Source organism: Coregonus clupeaformis, chromosome 29 (genome assembly GCF_020615455.1).
Source record: "Coregonus clupeaformis isolate EN_2021a chromosome 29, ASM2061545v1, whole genome shotgun sequence".
In the NCBI taxonomy this organism is placed as follows: Eukaryota; Metazoa; Chordata; class Actinopteri; order Salmoniformes; family Salmonidae; genus Coregonus; species Coregonus clupeaformis.
The window spans coordinates 24,945,642-24,958,140 of NC_059220.1; the positions used below are offsets into that span (position 1 = coordinate 24,945,642).

Sequence of the window (12,499 nt, forward strand, 5' to 3'; positions counted from 1 at the left end):
TATTGTGCAACACCCAATGCTATTCCTATGAATTATTCTGGATATAATGAGAACAAATTACATAGCCTAGTGTGGCTATTCACAATATGATCTGGTAATAAAATAACATGACAAATACATTATGTTTACATGTTAGACCTGCAATTTTAAAACAATACAAGGGGCTTGATGTAGCCTACTTGAACTTAAATTTGGCGCTCAGAAAGTCCTGGAATAGGCCTACCTTGAAAATCAGACATTTCCTAAATTTGGTCCTTGAAAAGTCCTTGTAATTGTTATAGCCAATTTATAAGTTCTCCTGCTCCCTTGTAATTATCCGTGATTTCATTTCTGATCAGTTTTTGTGAGAGATGTGACCCCTTTTGTTTGTTTCCCGCCGCTTCAACTGAAGGGTGTTGCGCTACTCTGTTGCGGTAAAACCACGTGCAGTTATTATGAGGACGACAACATCTAATGTTGGCTTCAACTTGGCTTTCCGTACAAAGCCTTCCATTAAGAAGGGAACCTGGTTTTTGGTCACTTTCTCATTATAAAAACAGCGATGGTGAGATTCGGTACAGCCTTCTGTCATTTAGTTTAGTATTGTGGAGTAACTAAAATGTTGTTGATCCATCCTCCTAACACAGCAATTGAACTGTAACTGTTTTAAAGTCACCTTTAGCCTCATAGTGAAATTCTTGAGCGGTTTCCTTCCTCTCCGGCAACTAAGTTAGGAAGGATGGATGTATCTTTGTAGTGACTGGGTGTATTTATACAGTGAGGGAAAAAAGTATTTGATCCCCTGCTGATTTTGTATGTTTGCCCACTGACAAAGAAATGATCAGTCTATAATTGTAATGGTAGTTTTGTTTGAACAATGAGAGACAGAATAACAACAAAAAAATCCAGAAAAACGCATGTCAAAAATGTTATAAATTGATTTGCATTTTCACAAAAGAACTATCAATCTCCCTCAGCCTGGGGCTCCATGCAAGATCTCACCTTGTGGAGTTGCAATGATCATGAGAACGGTGAAGAATCAGCCCAGAACTACACGGGAGGATCTTGTCAATGATCTCAAGGCAGCTGGGACCATAGTCACCAAGAAAACAATTGGTAACACACTACGCCGTGAAGGACTGAAATCCTACAGCACCCGCAAGGTCCCCCTGCTCAAGAAAGCACATATATATGTCCGTCTGAAGTTTGCCAATGAACATCTGAATGATTCAGAGGAGAACTGGATGAAAGTGTTGTGGTCAGATGAGACCAAAATGGAGCTCTTTGGCATCAACTCATCTCGTTTGGAGGAGGAGGAATGCTGCCTATGACCCCAAGAACACCATCCCCACCGTCAAACATGGAGGTGGAAACATTATGCTTTGGGGGTGTTTTTCTGCTAAGGGGACAGGACAACTTCACCACATCAAAGGGACGATGGACGGGGCCATGTACCGTCAAATCTTGGGTGAGAACCTCCTTCTCTCAGCCAGGGCATTGAAAATGGGTCGTGGATGGGTATTCCAGCATGACAATGACCCAAAACACACGGCCAAGGCAACAAAGGAGTGGCTCAAGAAGAAGCACATTAAGGTCCTGGAGTGGCCTAGTGTCACGATCGTTGAGAGACGGGTCAGACCAAGGTGCAGCGTGGTATGCGTACATGTTTATTAAGATGAATAAACACTTGACAAAATAACAAGTCCTATGGGCTATACACACAACAAGCCTAACAGGAACACAAACAAGATCCCACAACTAAGGTAGGCAACATGGCTGCCTAAGTATGATCACCAATCAGAGACAACGATCGACAGCTGCCTCTGATTGGGAACCACACCCTGCCAACATAGAAATACCATGACATAGAATGTCCACATAGAAATTCCCACACATAGATATCCACACCCTGACTAAACCAACTAGCCAACTCTATGTCATGGCGTGACACCTAGCCAGTCTCCAGACCTTAATCCCATAGAAAATCTGTGGAGGGAGCTGAAGGTTCGAGTTGCCAAACATCAGCCTCGAAACCTTAATGACTTGGAGAAGATCTGCAAAGAGGAGTGGGACAAAATCCCTCCTGAGATGTGTGCAAACCTGGTGGCCAACTACAAGAAACATCTGACCTCTGTGATTGCCAACAAGGGTTTTGCCACCAAGGACTAAGTCATGTTTTGCAGAGGTGTCAAATACTTATTTCCCTCATTAAAATGCAAATCAATTTCTAACATTTTTGACATGCGTCTTTCTGGATTTTTTTTGTTGTTATTCTGTCCCTCACTGTTCAAATAAACATACCATTAAAATTATAGACTGATAATTTCTTTGTCAGTGGGCAAACGTACAAAATCAGCAGGGGATCAAATACTTTTTTCCCTCACTGTACACCATCCAATAGGTGCCCTTTTTGCGAGGCATTGGAAAACCTCCCTGGTCTTTGTGGTTGAATCTGTGTTTGAAAGTCACTGCTCGACTGAGGGACCTTACAGATAATTGAATGTGTGGGTACAGAGATGAGGTAGTCATTAAAAAATCATGTTAAACACTATTATTGCACACCGAGTGAGTCCATGCAACTTATTATGTGACTTGTTAAGCACATTTTTACTCCTGAACTTATTTAGGCTTGCCATAACAAAGGGGTTGAATACTTATTGTCTTAAGCCATTTCAGCTTTTCATTTTTTATTAATTTATAAACATTTCAGCAACAGAAAAAAATCCACTTTGACATTACGGGGTATTGTGTGTAGGCTAGTGAGACAACAACATTTGGAAAAAGTCACGGGGTGTGAATACTTTCTGAAGGCACTGTATTTGTCAGGAAATGTACATAGTGAACTCGTACACATTGTAAATACTTAAATAAAATGCACTATTTCAGAACGTGACCTACTGCTTGCATGTCAATATCAGACTGGGAAGAATTGACGTTCGCGATCTTCCCCTATCTGCAAGTGTAGCCAATGACATAACACAAACCAATAGAAATACATAAACATTAAATACATATTTCTGCAGTGGCAAGATGAAACATAACCAACCCTGTTACACACATGCTGCCCTGACTTACAACAGATGTGAGTAAGTGGATCACTATAGGGCCTAAGTACGATATGATATTCTTGATTCAATTATATTAAAAAAACATATGGAATCTCATCTATAAAATAAACTAAGTAATGCTATGACCTAAGACAGACATAATGCTATGTTTGTCTTTCACACTCTCTCAGACATGTGGTGTTATGTTTAATATGTTGACCATGTGTAAGTGGATTATACGCTGATTTTCTGTATGTTGTTGGTGTATGTTTAGTGACTGGTGTTGAAGGAGAGGTTTATAGGATCTGGTGTCGTCTGTCTCGTTACCAGGACCCAAGTGAGGCGAGGACCAGCCAATTCATCGTCTCCCCAGCAGACTGGGACGTCTCGCACCGTCAAGCGATACCCATCGTCCACTGGCCCCATCACCTCCAACGCCCTGCCCAATGGGAACGGACATGACATTGGGAATGGCAATGGACACTCAAGTAACGGCCACAGACCCACCTCCAATGGCCACACCAACAATGCAGTGGCGCCAGCAGGTAATGACCAGAAGAAAAGTTTCACCCGGGATGATACAACTGTTCTTTATTTCTTTATTACCCTGCTTTATAAAAAAACAAACAAAAAAAATACATTTATGACACACACAATGAGTTTCTGTCTTCACTGAACATAACATTAGATTTGGGGAACAAAGTGTTGTTGGCTCTGTCCCAGGCTCCTCTCTTCTCCCTTTCTCCCTCCGCCCTCCCTCCCTCCCTCCCTCCCTCCCCTCCCTCCCCTCCCTCCCTGTGGTTTTCATCACACGACCGACAGACGTTTGATATCCCAGCCGTGTGCCTTGGGGGTTAGCCGTCTCCACTCTCTGCTCTGGAGCGTCTGCAATGTGCAGACACAGGACAGCCCTGCTCCCTCCCTGAAGACCCAGAGAGGGAGTAGGGAGGAGGGGGAAGGCACCATGGTCCTCACTGTCACCTTGGCTCCATGACAGCCCACACCCGACAGAAACCTCCCCCCCACCACGAGAAACCTCCAGAAACAAAACCTTTTAATGACCTACTCCTCTCCCCTACAACCCTCTCAGAACAGAACAGAACAGTGCCCTCTGTAAAGCTGTCTGCTGTCCATGTTTCTCTTGTTTTTCCATCCTACCAGGGCAACGGGTGTTGAACAGCTTCCCACCATAACACAAGGTTTACTCACACATCTAGAACACCTTATCCCAAAGATAAAGTCTTGGAGGCCAGCCCCCATGCTTAACTGGATTCTCCCCCCCTCCACAGGCCTGCCTAGTGACACATCCTCCTTTCAGCTGCACCGTGCCATAGCCCAGGCGCTGGCACACACACACACGTCCAAACAAACTCACACTCATATAAACCTCCCCTTCTGCTGGGCTGGCTAGGCAGCAGGTCCAGGGATTGTGTCTGTCTGTGGCCCGTTAAGGATGCAGCTCTTCTCCAGTGCAGCGCTGCTCCTGTTCACCCAGGTCTCTGTGTGTCTTTGTGCTCCAGGGGCCAACCTCACCTCCAACCTGGACCGCATCAAGATCGTCTTCACCCCCATGGTGTGTCGGAGGGTGTGCAGCGGCGGCCGCTGCTACAACAGCTGTAAGAAGGGTGACACCACCACCGTCTACAGTGAGAACCAGCAGCAGCACCAGCCGCCCAAGACCCAGGGCTTCAGACTCTGTGAGTGTTTCCCCTTTTCAAATCTCCTTCTCCTTCTCTCGCTCCACTCCTCTCTCTTCCTATGCTGTCTGAATGTAGTCCAGGGGTGAGAGGGGGAACGAGGGGGAAAGAGGGGCTCCTGATAGATAAACCCATTCCCACTGTGGAGCTGTCAACACTGAATACCAGGCAGGCGGGGAGAGAGAGGTGACAGAGTGGGAGAGATTATATACCTGGGAGCAGTGTGAAAGAGAGAGACAGGGTGGAGGGAGGGAGGGAGGGAGGGAGGGAGGGAGGGAGGGAGAGAGAGAGAGAGAGAGAGAGAGAGAGAGAGAGAGAGAGAGAGAGAGAGAGAGAGAGAGAGAGAGAGAGAGAGAGAGAGAGAGAGAGAGAGAGAGAGAGAGAGAGAGAGAGAGAGAGAGACAGAGAGAGAGAGAGAGAGAGAGAGAGAGAGAGAGACAGAGAGAGAGAGAGAGAGAGAGAGAGGAGAGCAGATTAAGAGCAGGCCTCCCTTCGTGTTGCAGGGCTTAGTGGAGGCTAACCACACACGTGGAAGCGCCGCTCTCACGCTCCCAACAGTTAGCCCGGTCTCTTTGTGGTTTACATCTTGCTCTCAGCTCCACGGTTAACCATTTAACGTGCTCACTGGGAGAGGGGGAGAGAAAGAAAGACAGAGAAAGAGAAAGGGAGAGAGAAAGAGAGGGAGTAGCAGCGTGAATAGGAATTTATAGGGATTACATTAAAGCTGCTATTTATCCGTGGGCTTTGCTACAAACTCACACAGGAAAGTAGTCTCCCTCCCTGCCTCTCCATGTGGGGGGAGAACAATAACCAATACTGGGGGCCTGGCCCTTTTTCCCTAATGTTCCCCTCAGCCCCTACCACACAGCTAAGGCTCACAGTAATCACTCAAATTGATTATAAGTGAAGGGCGCCCATACCACACACACACACACACGAACACACACTGCAGCCGCCCCACACTTAACACACTAAGCTCCTCATGGGAGGAACTGGCTGAGTTATGAATAGATAAACAGGTTGTTTTGCAGATTTATGCTCCCATTAATAGGTTTTTGGAAAATGTAAAGCTACTCCAAACGCAATGGCTTGGCAGAGTCGTTGCACAACAATGCATTCCTGGCACTTCTGGGTGATCCTGAGAAGTAGTTTGTTTTTATGCTCGATTTTATTTTAAAGAAATCTCGGATCATTAAAACATCTGTAAAAAGACTCCGTTAAAGGAAATTGCTCGACATTCAAGCTGGCATTTTCAAATCAAATCAAATGTATTGGTCACATACACATGGTTAGCAGATGTTATTGCGAGTGTAGCGAAGTCCTTGTGCTTCTAGTTCCGACAGTGCAGTAATATCTATCAAGTAATATCTAACAGTTCCGCAACAAATATCTAATACACACAAATCTAAGTAAAGGAATGGAATAAGAATATATAAATATATGGATGAGCAATGTCATTGTTAGAGCGGCATAGGCTAAGATGCAATAGATAGTATAGAATACAGTATATACATATGAGACGAGTAATGCAAGATATGTAAACATTATTAGTGGCCAGTGATTTTCAAGTCTGTATGTAAGCAGCAGCTCCTCTGTGCTAGTGATGGCTGTTTAACAGTCTGATGGCCTTGAGATAGAAGCTGTTTTTCAGTCTCTCAGTCCCAGCTTTGATGCACCTCTACTGACCTCGCCTTCTGGATGATAGCGGGTTGAACAGGCAGTGGCTCGGGTGGTAGTTGTCCTTGATTATCTTTTTGGCCTTCCTGTGACATCGGGTGCTGTAGGTGTCCTGGAGGGCAGGTAGTTTGCCCCCGGTGATGCGTTGTGCAGACCGCACCACCCTCTGGAGAGCCCTGCGGTTGTGGGCGGTGCAGTTGCCGTACCAGGCGGTGATACAGCCCAACAGGATGCTCTCAATTGTGCATCTGTAAAAGTTTGTGAGGGTTTTAGGTGACAGGCCAAATTTCTTCAGCCTCCTGAGGTTGAAGAGACGCTGTTGCGCGTTCTTCACCACACTGTCTGTGTGGGTGGACCATTTCAGTTTGTCAGTGATATGTACGCCGAGGAACTTAAACCTTTCCACCTTCTCCACTGCTGTCCCGTCGATGTGGATAGGGGGTACTCCCTCTGCTATTTCCTGAAGTCCACGATCATCTCCTTTGTTTTGTTGACGTTGAGTGAGAGGTTATTTTCCTGACACCACACTCCGAGAGCCCTCACCTCCTCCCTGTATGCTGTCTCATCGTTGTTGGTAATCAAGCCTACTACTGTTGTGTCGTCTGCAAACTTGATGATTGAGTTGGAGGCATGCATGGCTACGCAGTCATGGGTGAACAGGGAGTACAGGAGGGGGCTGAGCACACACCCTTGTGGGGCCCCAGTGTTGAGGATCAGTGAAGTGGAGATGTTGTTTCCTACCTTCACCACCTGGGGGCAGGAAGTGCAGCACCCAATTGCACAGGGTGGGGTCGAGACCCAGGACATTAAGCTTAATGATGAGCTTGGAGGGTACTATGGTGTTGAATGCTGAGCTATAGTCAATTTTGTTGTTGCTGAAGTGCGTGTTCCTCCTCAAGGAATGTCAAGTAGACAGCAAACAGCTATGTCATGTTGTTGTTATGTTCCCAATGTGGGGCAGTAAAACTGGGTGGATAACATCGTTCCACTGTTGGGCTACCTGGATTCACAACATTGAACAGTTATTCTAAACCCTGACATTACTGAGACAAGACACTTAGAGAAGCCCTTTAACAATGCATGTTAAAGACAGATTGGGGTGGTGCTGGGGATGTGTGAGTGTGTGTCACGGGCATGAATTGTATTTTCCTGTATGTCTGGTGTCTGAATAGATGTGTGTAAAGGTAGGTAGAGGGTGGATGAGAGAGAAGTTCAGGTTGTTGTCTAGGAATAATTCCTGCCCCATGCTGAGGTGGGTTAGGGCGAAGCTGAGGCGAGGCTGAGACTGAGGCCAAGGCTGAGACAACAGTCTGAGGCGAGGCTGAGACTGAGGCTGAGGCTGAGGCCGTCCAGTGCTGTGCAGGGCTGTTCCCCAGATTGGGAGGAGTTAATGGCCCTTTGTAGCTGATCATTTAGCCAGCATGTGTAATCACAGGGGGGCTTCCTGTGGGCCTGAACACTGGCTCCATGTCCCCCTCTTTCTCCACCACTCTCTTTCCTTCTCTCTCTTTTTCTCTATATTTCTCTCTCTCTCTCTCTCTCTCTCTCTCTCTCTCTCTCTCTCTCTCTCTCTCTCTCTCTCTCTCTCTCTCTCTCTCTCGCTCTCGCTCTCGCTCTCTCTCTCGCTCTCTCTCTCACTCTCTCTCGCTCTCTTTCTCTCTCTCCACCACTTTCTTTCTAGCCAGACTGTTGTGCCTTAGCCCTCCCTGCCTTGCTCACATCCTGAGTCTGTCTGTCTGTCTGTCTGTCTCTGTCTGTCTGTGTGTTTGTCTCTGTCTGTTTGTGTCTGTGTCTGTCTGTGTGTGACAGGGGTTATAGCGCCACAACATGATTGGGTCCAAAGCCTTTAACTGCATGTTGCCACAGCTACAACTCTCTTTCATCTGCTGTTTTAGAGACCTGCCTCATCACAGGGGTCAGGACAGCGGCGTCCAAATATGCAGAATAAAAAAAGGCATCGATATTTTATCTTTTTTGCCCTTAGAAGATTCCCTTTTATTGTGCCAGGCTGTTATCCATTTTCCATTTTCCAGGCTTTGAAGTTTGAGTGAGTTGAGGTTAAGGTTTGAGCTTCTCTGTAGATCCTGGTATGGAGCAGGTATGTAGGACACTGGCACCTCTGCCAAGAGATAAGCAGAATGAAAAGGCTGTGAAAGCAACCTGTCAAACACCAGCTGCTTCTCCTTCTAGAGGAACCCGTCATCACTGCTGGAAGATTGCAGGGCGTAAATCAAACTATATGCAAAGACAGTGTCAGGTAGGATTCAATAGTCTTATATCCTCAAGAACCAATTGCCTTGCTCCTTTAAAATTATATCCAAGCTGTTATTTTGGTATGTGAGTTGTCTTTTCTCTTGCATTCTAGTGTTTCCCCTATATGAATTTAGCAGTGGCGCACCGCCGCTGCTAAATCGTGGCTGCCACTGCAATTAAAAATTAATAACATACATACGGTGCCTTCAGAAAGTATTCACATGCCTTGATTTTTTCCACATTTTGTTGTGTTGTGGGATCTTGTTCTAGTTGGTTTGTGTTAGACCGTGGACTGTCACGTTATCGTTTTGTTGTTTTGGTCGTGTAATCATTATTTAATAAATATGTTCGCATTCCACGCTGCGCCTTGGTCCTCTGTTCCCGACGATCGTGACAGAAGATCCCACCAGAACTGGACCAAGCAGCGGGTCCAGGAGCCATCGCCAGGGAAATCTCTGGCGGATATCCAGCGCCTCCTCGACTGGGTCAAGCCGGGTGAGCAAGAGAGGGGCTTGACGTGGAAGCAGAAGGGCGAAAGGCTGGCGAAAAGTATGGAGACCTGGTCCACGGGTAGGAGAGAAGCCCAGAAATTTTTTAGGGGGGGGCTAACGCTGTGGATGACGGGGCAGCAGGAGACCGCGATAGAGCGGCCCAGCGGGTTGGCAGAGGAGGCCGCCAGGTTACGGGGGCCACTGGTCAAAGAGGGGAAGGAAGGTGTAGAGGCACGGCGAGAGGTACTGGGGTGTGTTACCAGTCCGGTCCGGCCCGTTCCAGATCCCTGCGTAGGGCCAGTGGTGTGTGTCCCCAGTACGGTCCGGTCTGTTCCTGCTCCCCGCAGCAAGCCAATGGTGCGCGTCGCCAGCCTGGCCCGTCCTGTTCCTGCTCCCCGCACCAAGCCAATGGTGCGCGTCGCCAGCTCGGCCCGGCCTGTTCCTGCTCCCCGCACCAAGCCTATGGTGCGCGTCGCCAGCCCGGCCCATCCTGTTCCTGCTCCCCGCACCAAGCCAATGGTGCGCGTCGCCAGCCCGGTCCGGTCCGCTCCTGCTCCCCACACCAAGCCAGTGGTGTGCGTCGTCAGTCCGGCACGGCCCGTGCCTGTTCCACCGGTGCCTGGTCCGGCACCGGTCAGCTGCTTCACGCCGGAGCTAGAGCAATCCGCTCCACCAGTGTGCAGTCCAGCTCCGGCCAGCGGGGCCAGACCGGACCAGGGGTACTTTGGGGGGTTGGAGAGGGAGTGGGGATCAGGTCCGGAGCCGGATCCGCCGCCAAGGCGGAGTGCCCACCCGGTCCCTCCCCTGTGGTATTTAGTTGGCGCGGTCGGAGTCCGCGCCTTTAGGGGGGGGTACTGTCACGCCCTGGCTCTGGGGACACTTGTATGTTGAGCCAGGGTGTGAGTTTCATTTGTTTCTAGTAGTTGTATTTCTAGGTTGGCCAGAGTGGTTCCCAATCAGAGGCAACGAGTGTCAGCTGTTGCTGGTTGTCTCTGATTGGGAACCATATTTAGACAAGCTGTTTTCCCACAGTGGTTGTGGGATCTTGTTCTAGTTGGTTTGTGTTAGACCGTGGACTGTCACGTTATCGTTTTGTTGTTTTGGTCGTGTAATCACTAAATAAAGAGTATGTTCGTCTTCAACGCTGCGCCTTGGTCCTCCTCTGTTCCCGACGGTCGTGACAAGCAGGACAATAACCTAAAACACAAGGCCAAATCTACACTGGAGTTGCTTACCAAGAAGACAGTGAATGTTCCTGAGTAGCCGAGTTACAGTTTTGACTGAAATCTACTTGAAAATCTATGGCAAGACCTGAAAATGGTTGTCTAGCAATGATCAACAAGCAATTTGACAGAGCTTAAAGAATTTAGAAAATAATAATGGGCAAATGTTGCACAATCCAGGTGTGGAAAGCTCTTAGAGACTTACACAGAAAGACTCACAGCTGTAATCGCTGCCAAAGGTGCTTCTTCAAAGTATTGACTCAGGGGTGTGAATACTTATGTAAATTAGATATTTCTGTATTTCATTTTCAATAAATTTGCAAACATTTCTAAAAACATGTTGTCATTATGGGGTATTATTTAAATAATTTGTCAGCCATAGTCATTGCACGTCTCGCAAGACGCATGTACCTCTCGGCAACTTAATTGGCAGCTCGCTGCAATAATCTGAATAAATGTGTTGTGCAAGTTGATTTTCTCAGTCAGCTGAATGCGCCACTTAATTAGTTAATAGAACTGTGGTTACGTAAGTAACCTTCGATATCCACTATTAGCTGCTGGGACAAATGGAGTGGTAATATTAATAAGAATTTGGCTATAGCTTTTGAACAATTGAAGCTATTAGTGAATATAACTACATTCCTGAATGCCAATACTTTCAGGATCACGTCCATCTACGGCGCACACAAACTGTGCAGGACTCGTTAGAATGGAGGGTGATGAATCTGAATGACTGGGGGAAATTAATTGATTAAAGCATACTTCCTTCAAAAAGCATATACTTCCTTCAGACTGAAATTTGACATTACCTGATTTGACATATCTTTGTGCTATAACTTTTATTGAGATAATGGCAATAAGGCCAGATTCAAAAGATTAAATAAATACTTTTTACACATTCGTTTCTGTGATATCCCCAAGTGTCCTACAGTAGAGAATGAAATAGCTTGATCGTCCATGCGAATAGTGTCTTAAATATCATATCTGAATCTATTTGATATCATGTATGAATCAATTTAAATTTGTGACACCCCAACCCCCCTTATTAGTGATATGTCATCATGCTAAATTCATACCAGCTTTATTTCTGCCTGCTTGAACAGCAAATAGCTCAGATACACATTAAAACATTAAATGACCCCGGGAATCGATAGAACATCGCTCAAAGACGATATAACATTCAAAATGGGTGAATCTTCCCTTTAATAGGGAGGGGTTATATTAGAAGTGTGTTTTACCTCAGGGTGAAGTTGGAACTTCATAAACCCATGTCAAATGAGGTTTCTGCTAGTGAATGTGGTGATGGTTATGTGAACATTACATTATAGAAAAGTAGTTGTCCACATGAAGTCTCAGTCCACACTACCTATTAGAACTATCCCTCCTGCTTCTCATTATGTGTATGGACCCCAGCATATGAGGACACATAAATCAACTTAATTCAATCTGGCGGTTCCTTACACTAACAAACCTCCCTCTCTGGTAATGACCTTGGTCTCTTTTCCTTCCTCCCTCCCCCCTCTCTCTCCCCTGCAGTCTTCTGTCAGATCCCCTGTCTGAATGGCGGGCGCTGCATTGGCAGGGACCAGTGCTGGTGCCCAACAAACTCCACGGGGAAGTTCTGCCACCTCCCGGCCCCCCCTCCTGCCAGACCCACCCCCAGCCGGAAGGACGGCAGCCTGGCCGGACGCAACTCCTCCTCCCACTCCATGTACACCCTGCCGCTGTCCAATCAACAAGGTGATCCCCTAGCCGTCTGTCTAGCTCGATGGGACACAGGGACACAGTCTCTGGCCAGGTCCCCAGGGCCTTCCCCAGCCAGGCCTCCTGTAGACATACTGTTTCCTCCAGTTCTGCTGATTTTACTGCAGTCTTTTATCCATCTGATTCATCATGCCCTCTCAACTGTTCTGGTTTTGTTTGAACTAACTCAGGTTTATTTGTTGACGTGCAACGGCCAAGTTAGTAACTCTGCTGAACTCTACCTTCGTGAACCAGCAGTGAAAGTCAGAATGGGTTCTCAGTATAATATGTAATGGGGTGTTTTTTTGGAGTTCCCCATATTGTTCACACAGTGCTCCGTCTTATCAACAGAAGACCCTATAGTGCATTAGAAACAGAGCATGACCTAA

At 46.9% G+C, this 12,499-nt stretch overlaps 1 protein-coding gene across 1 annotated transcript in view; it reads left to right on the forward strand.

The window, feature by feature from the left end:
- Positions 1–12,499, forward strand: part of LOC121544919 (latent-transforming growth factor beta-binding protein 2-like) — a 180,786-nt gene that overhangs the window by 69,669 nt on the left and 98,618 nt on the right. The window contains 3 exon segments of the mRNA XM_041855169.2: positions 3,357–3,571; positions 4,547–4,723; positions 11,904–12,107. Coding sequence (XP_041711103.2) covers positions 3,357–3,571; positions 4,547–4,723; positions 11,904–12,107 — 596 coding nt within the window.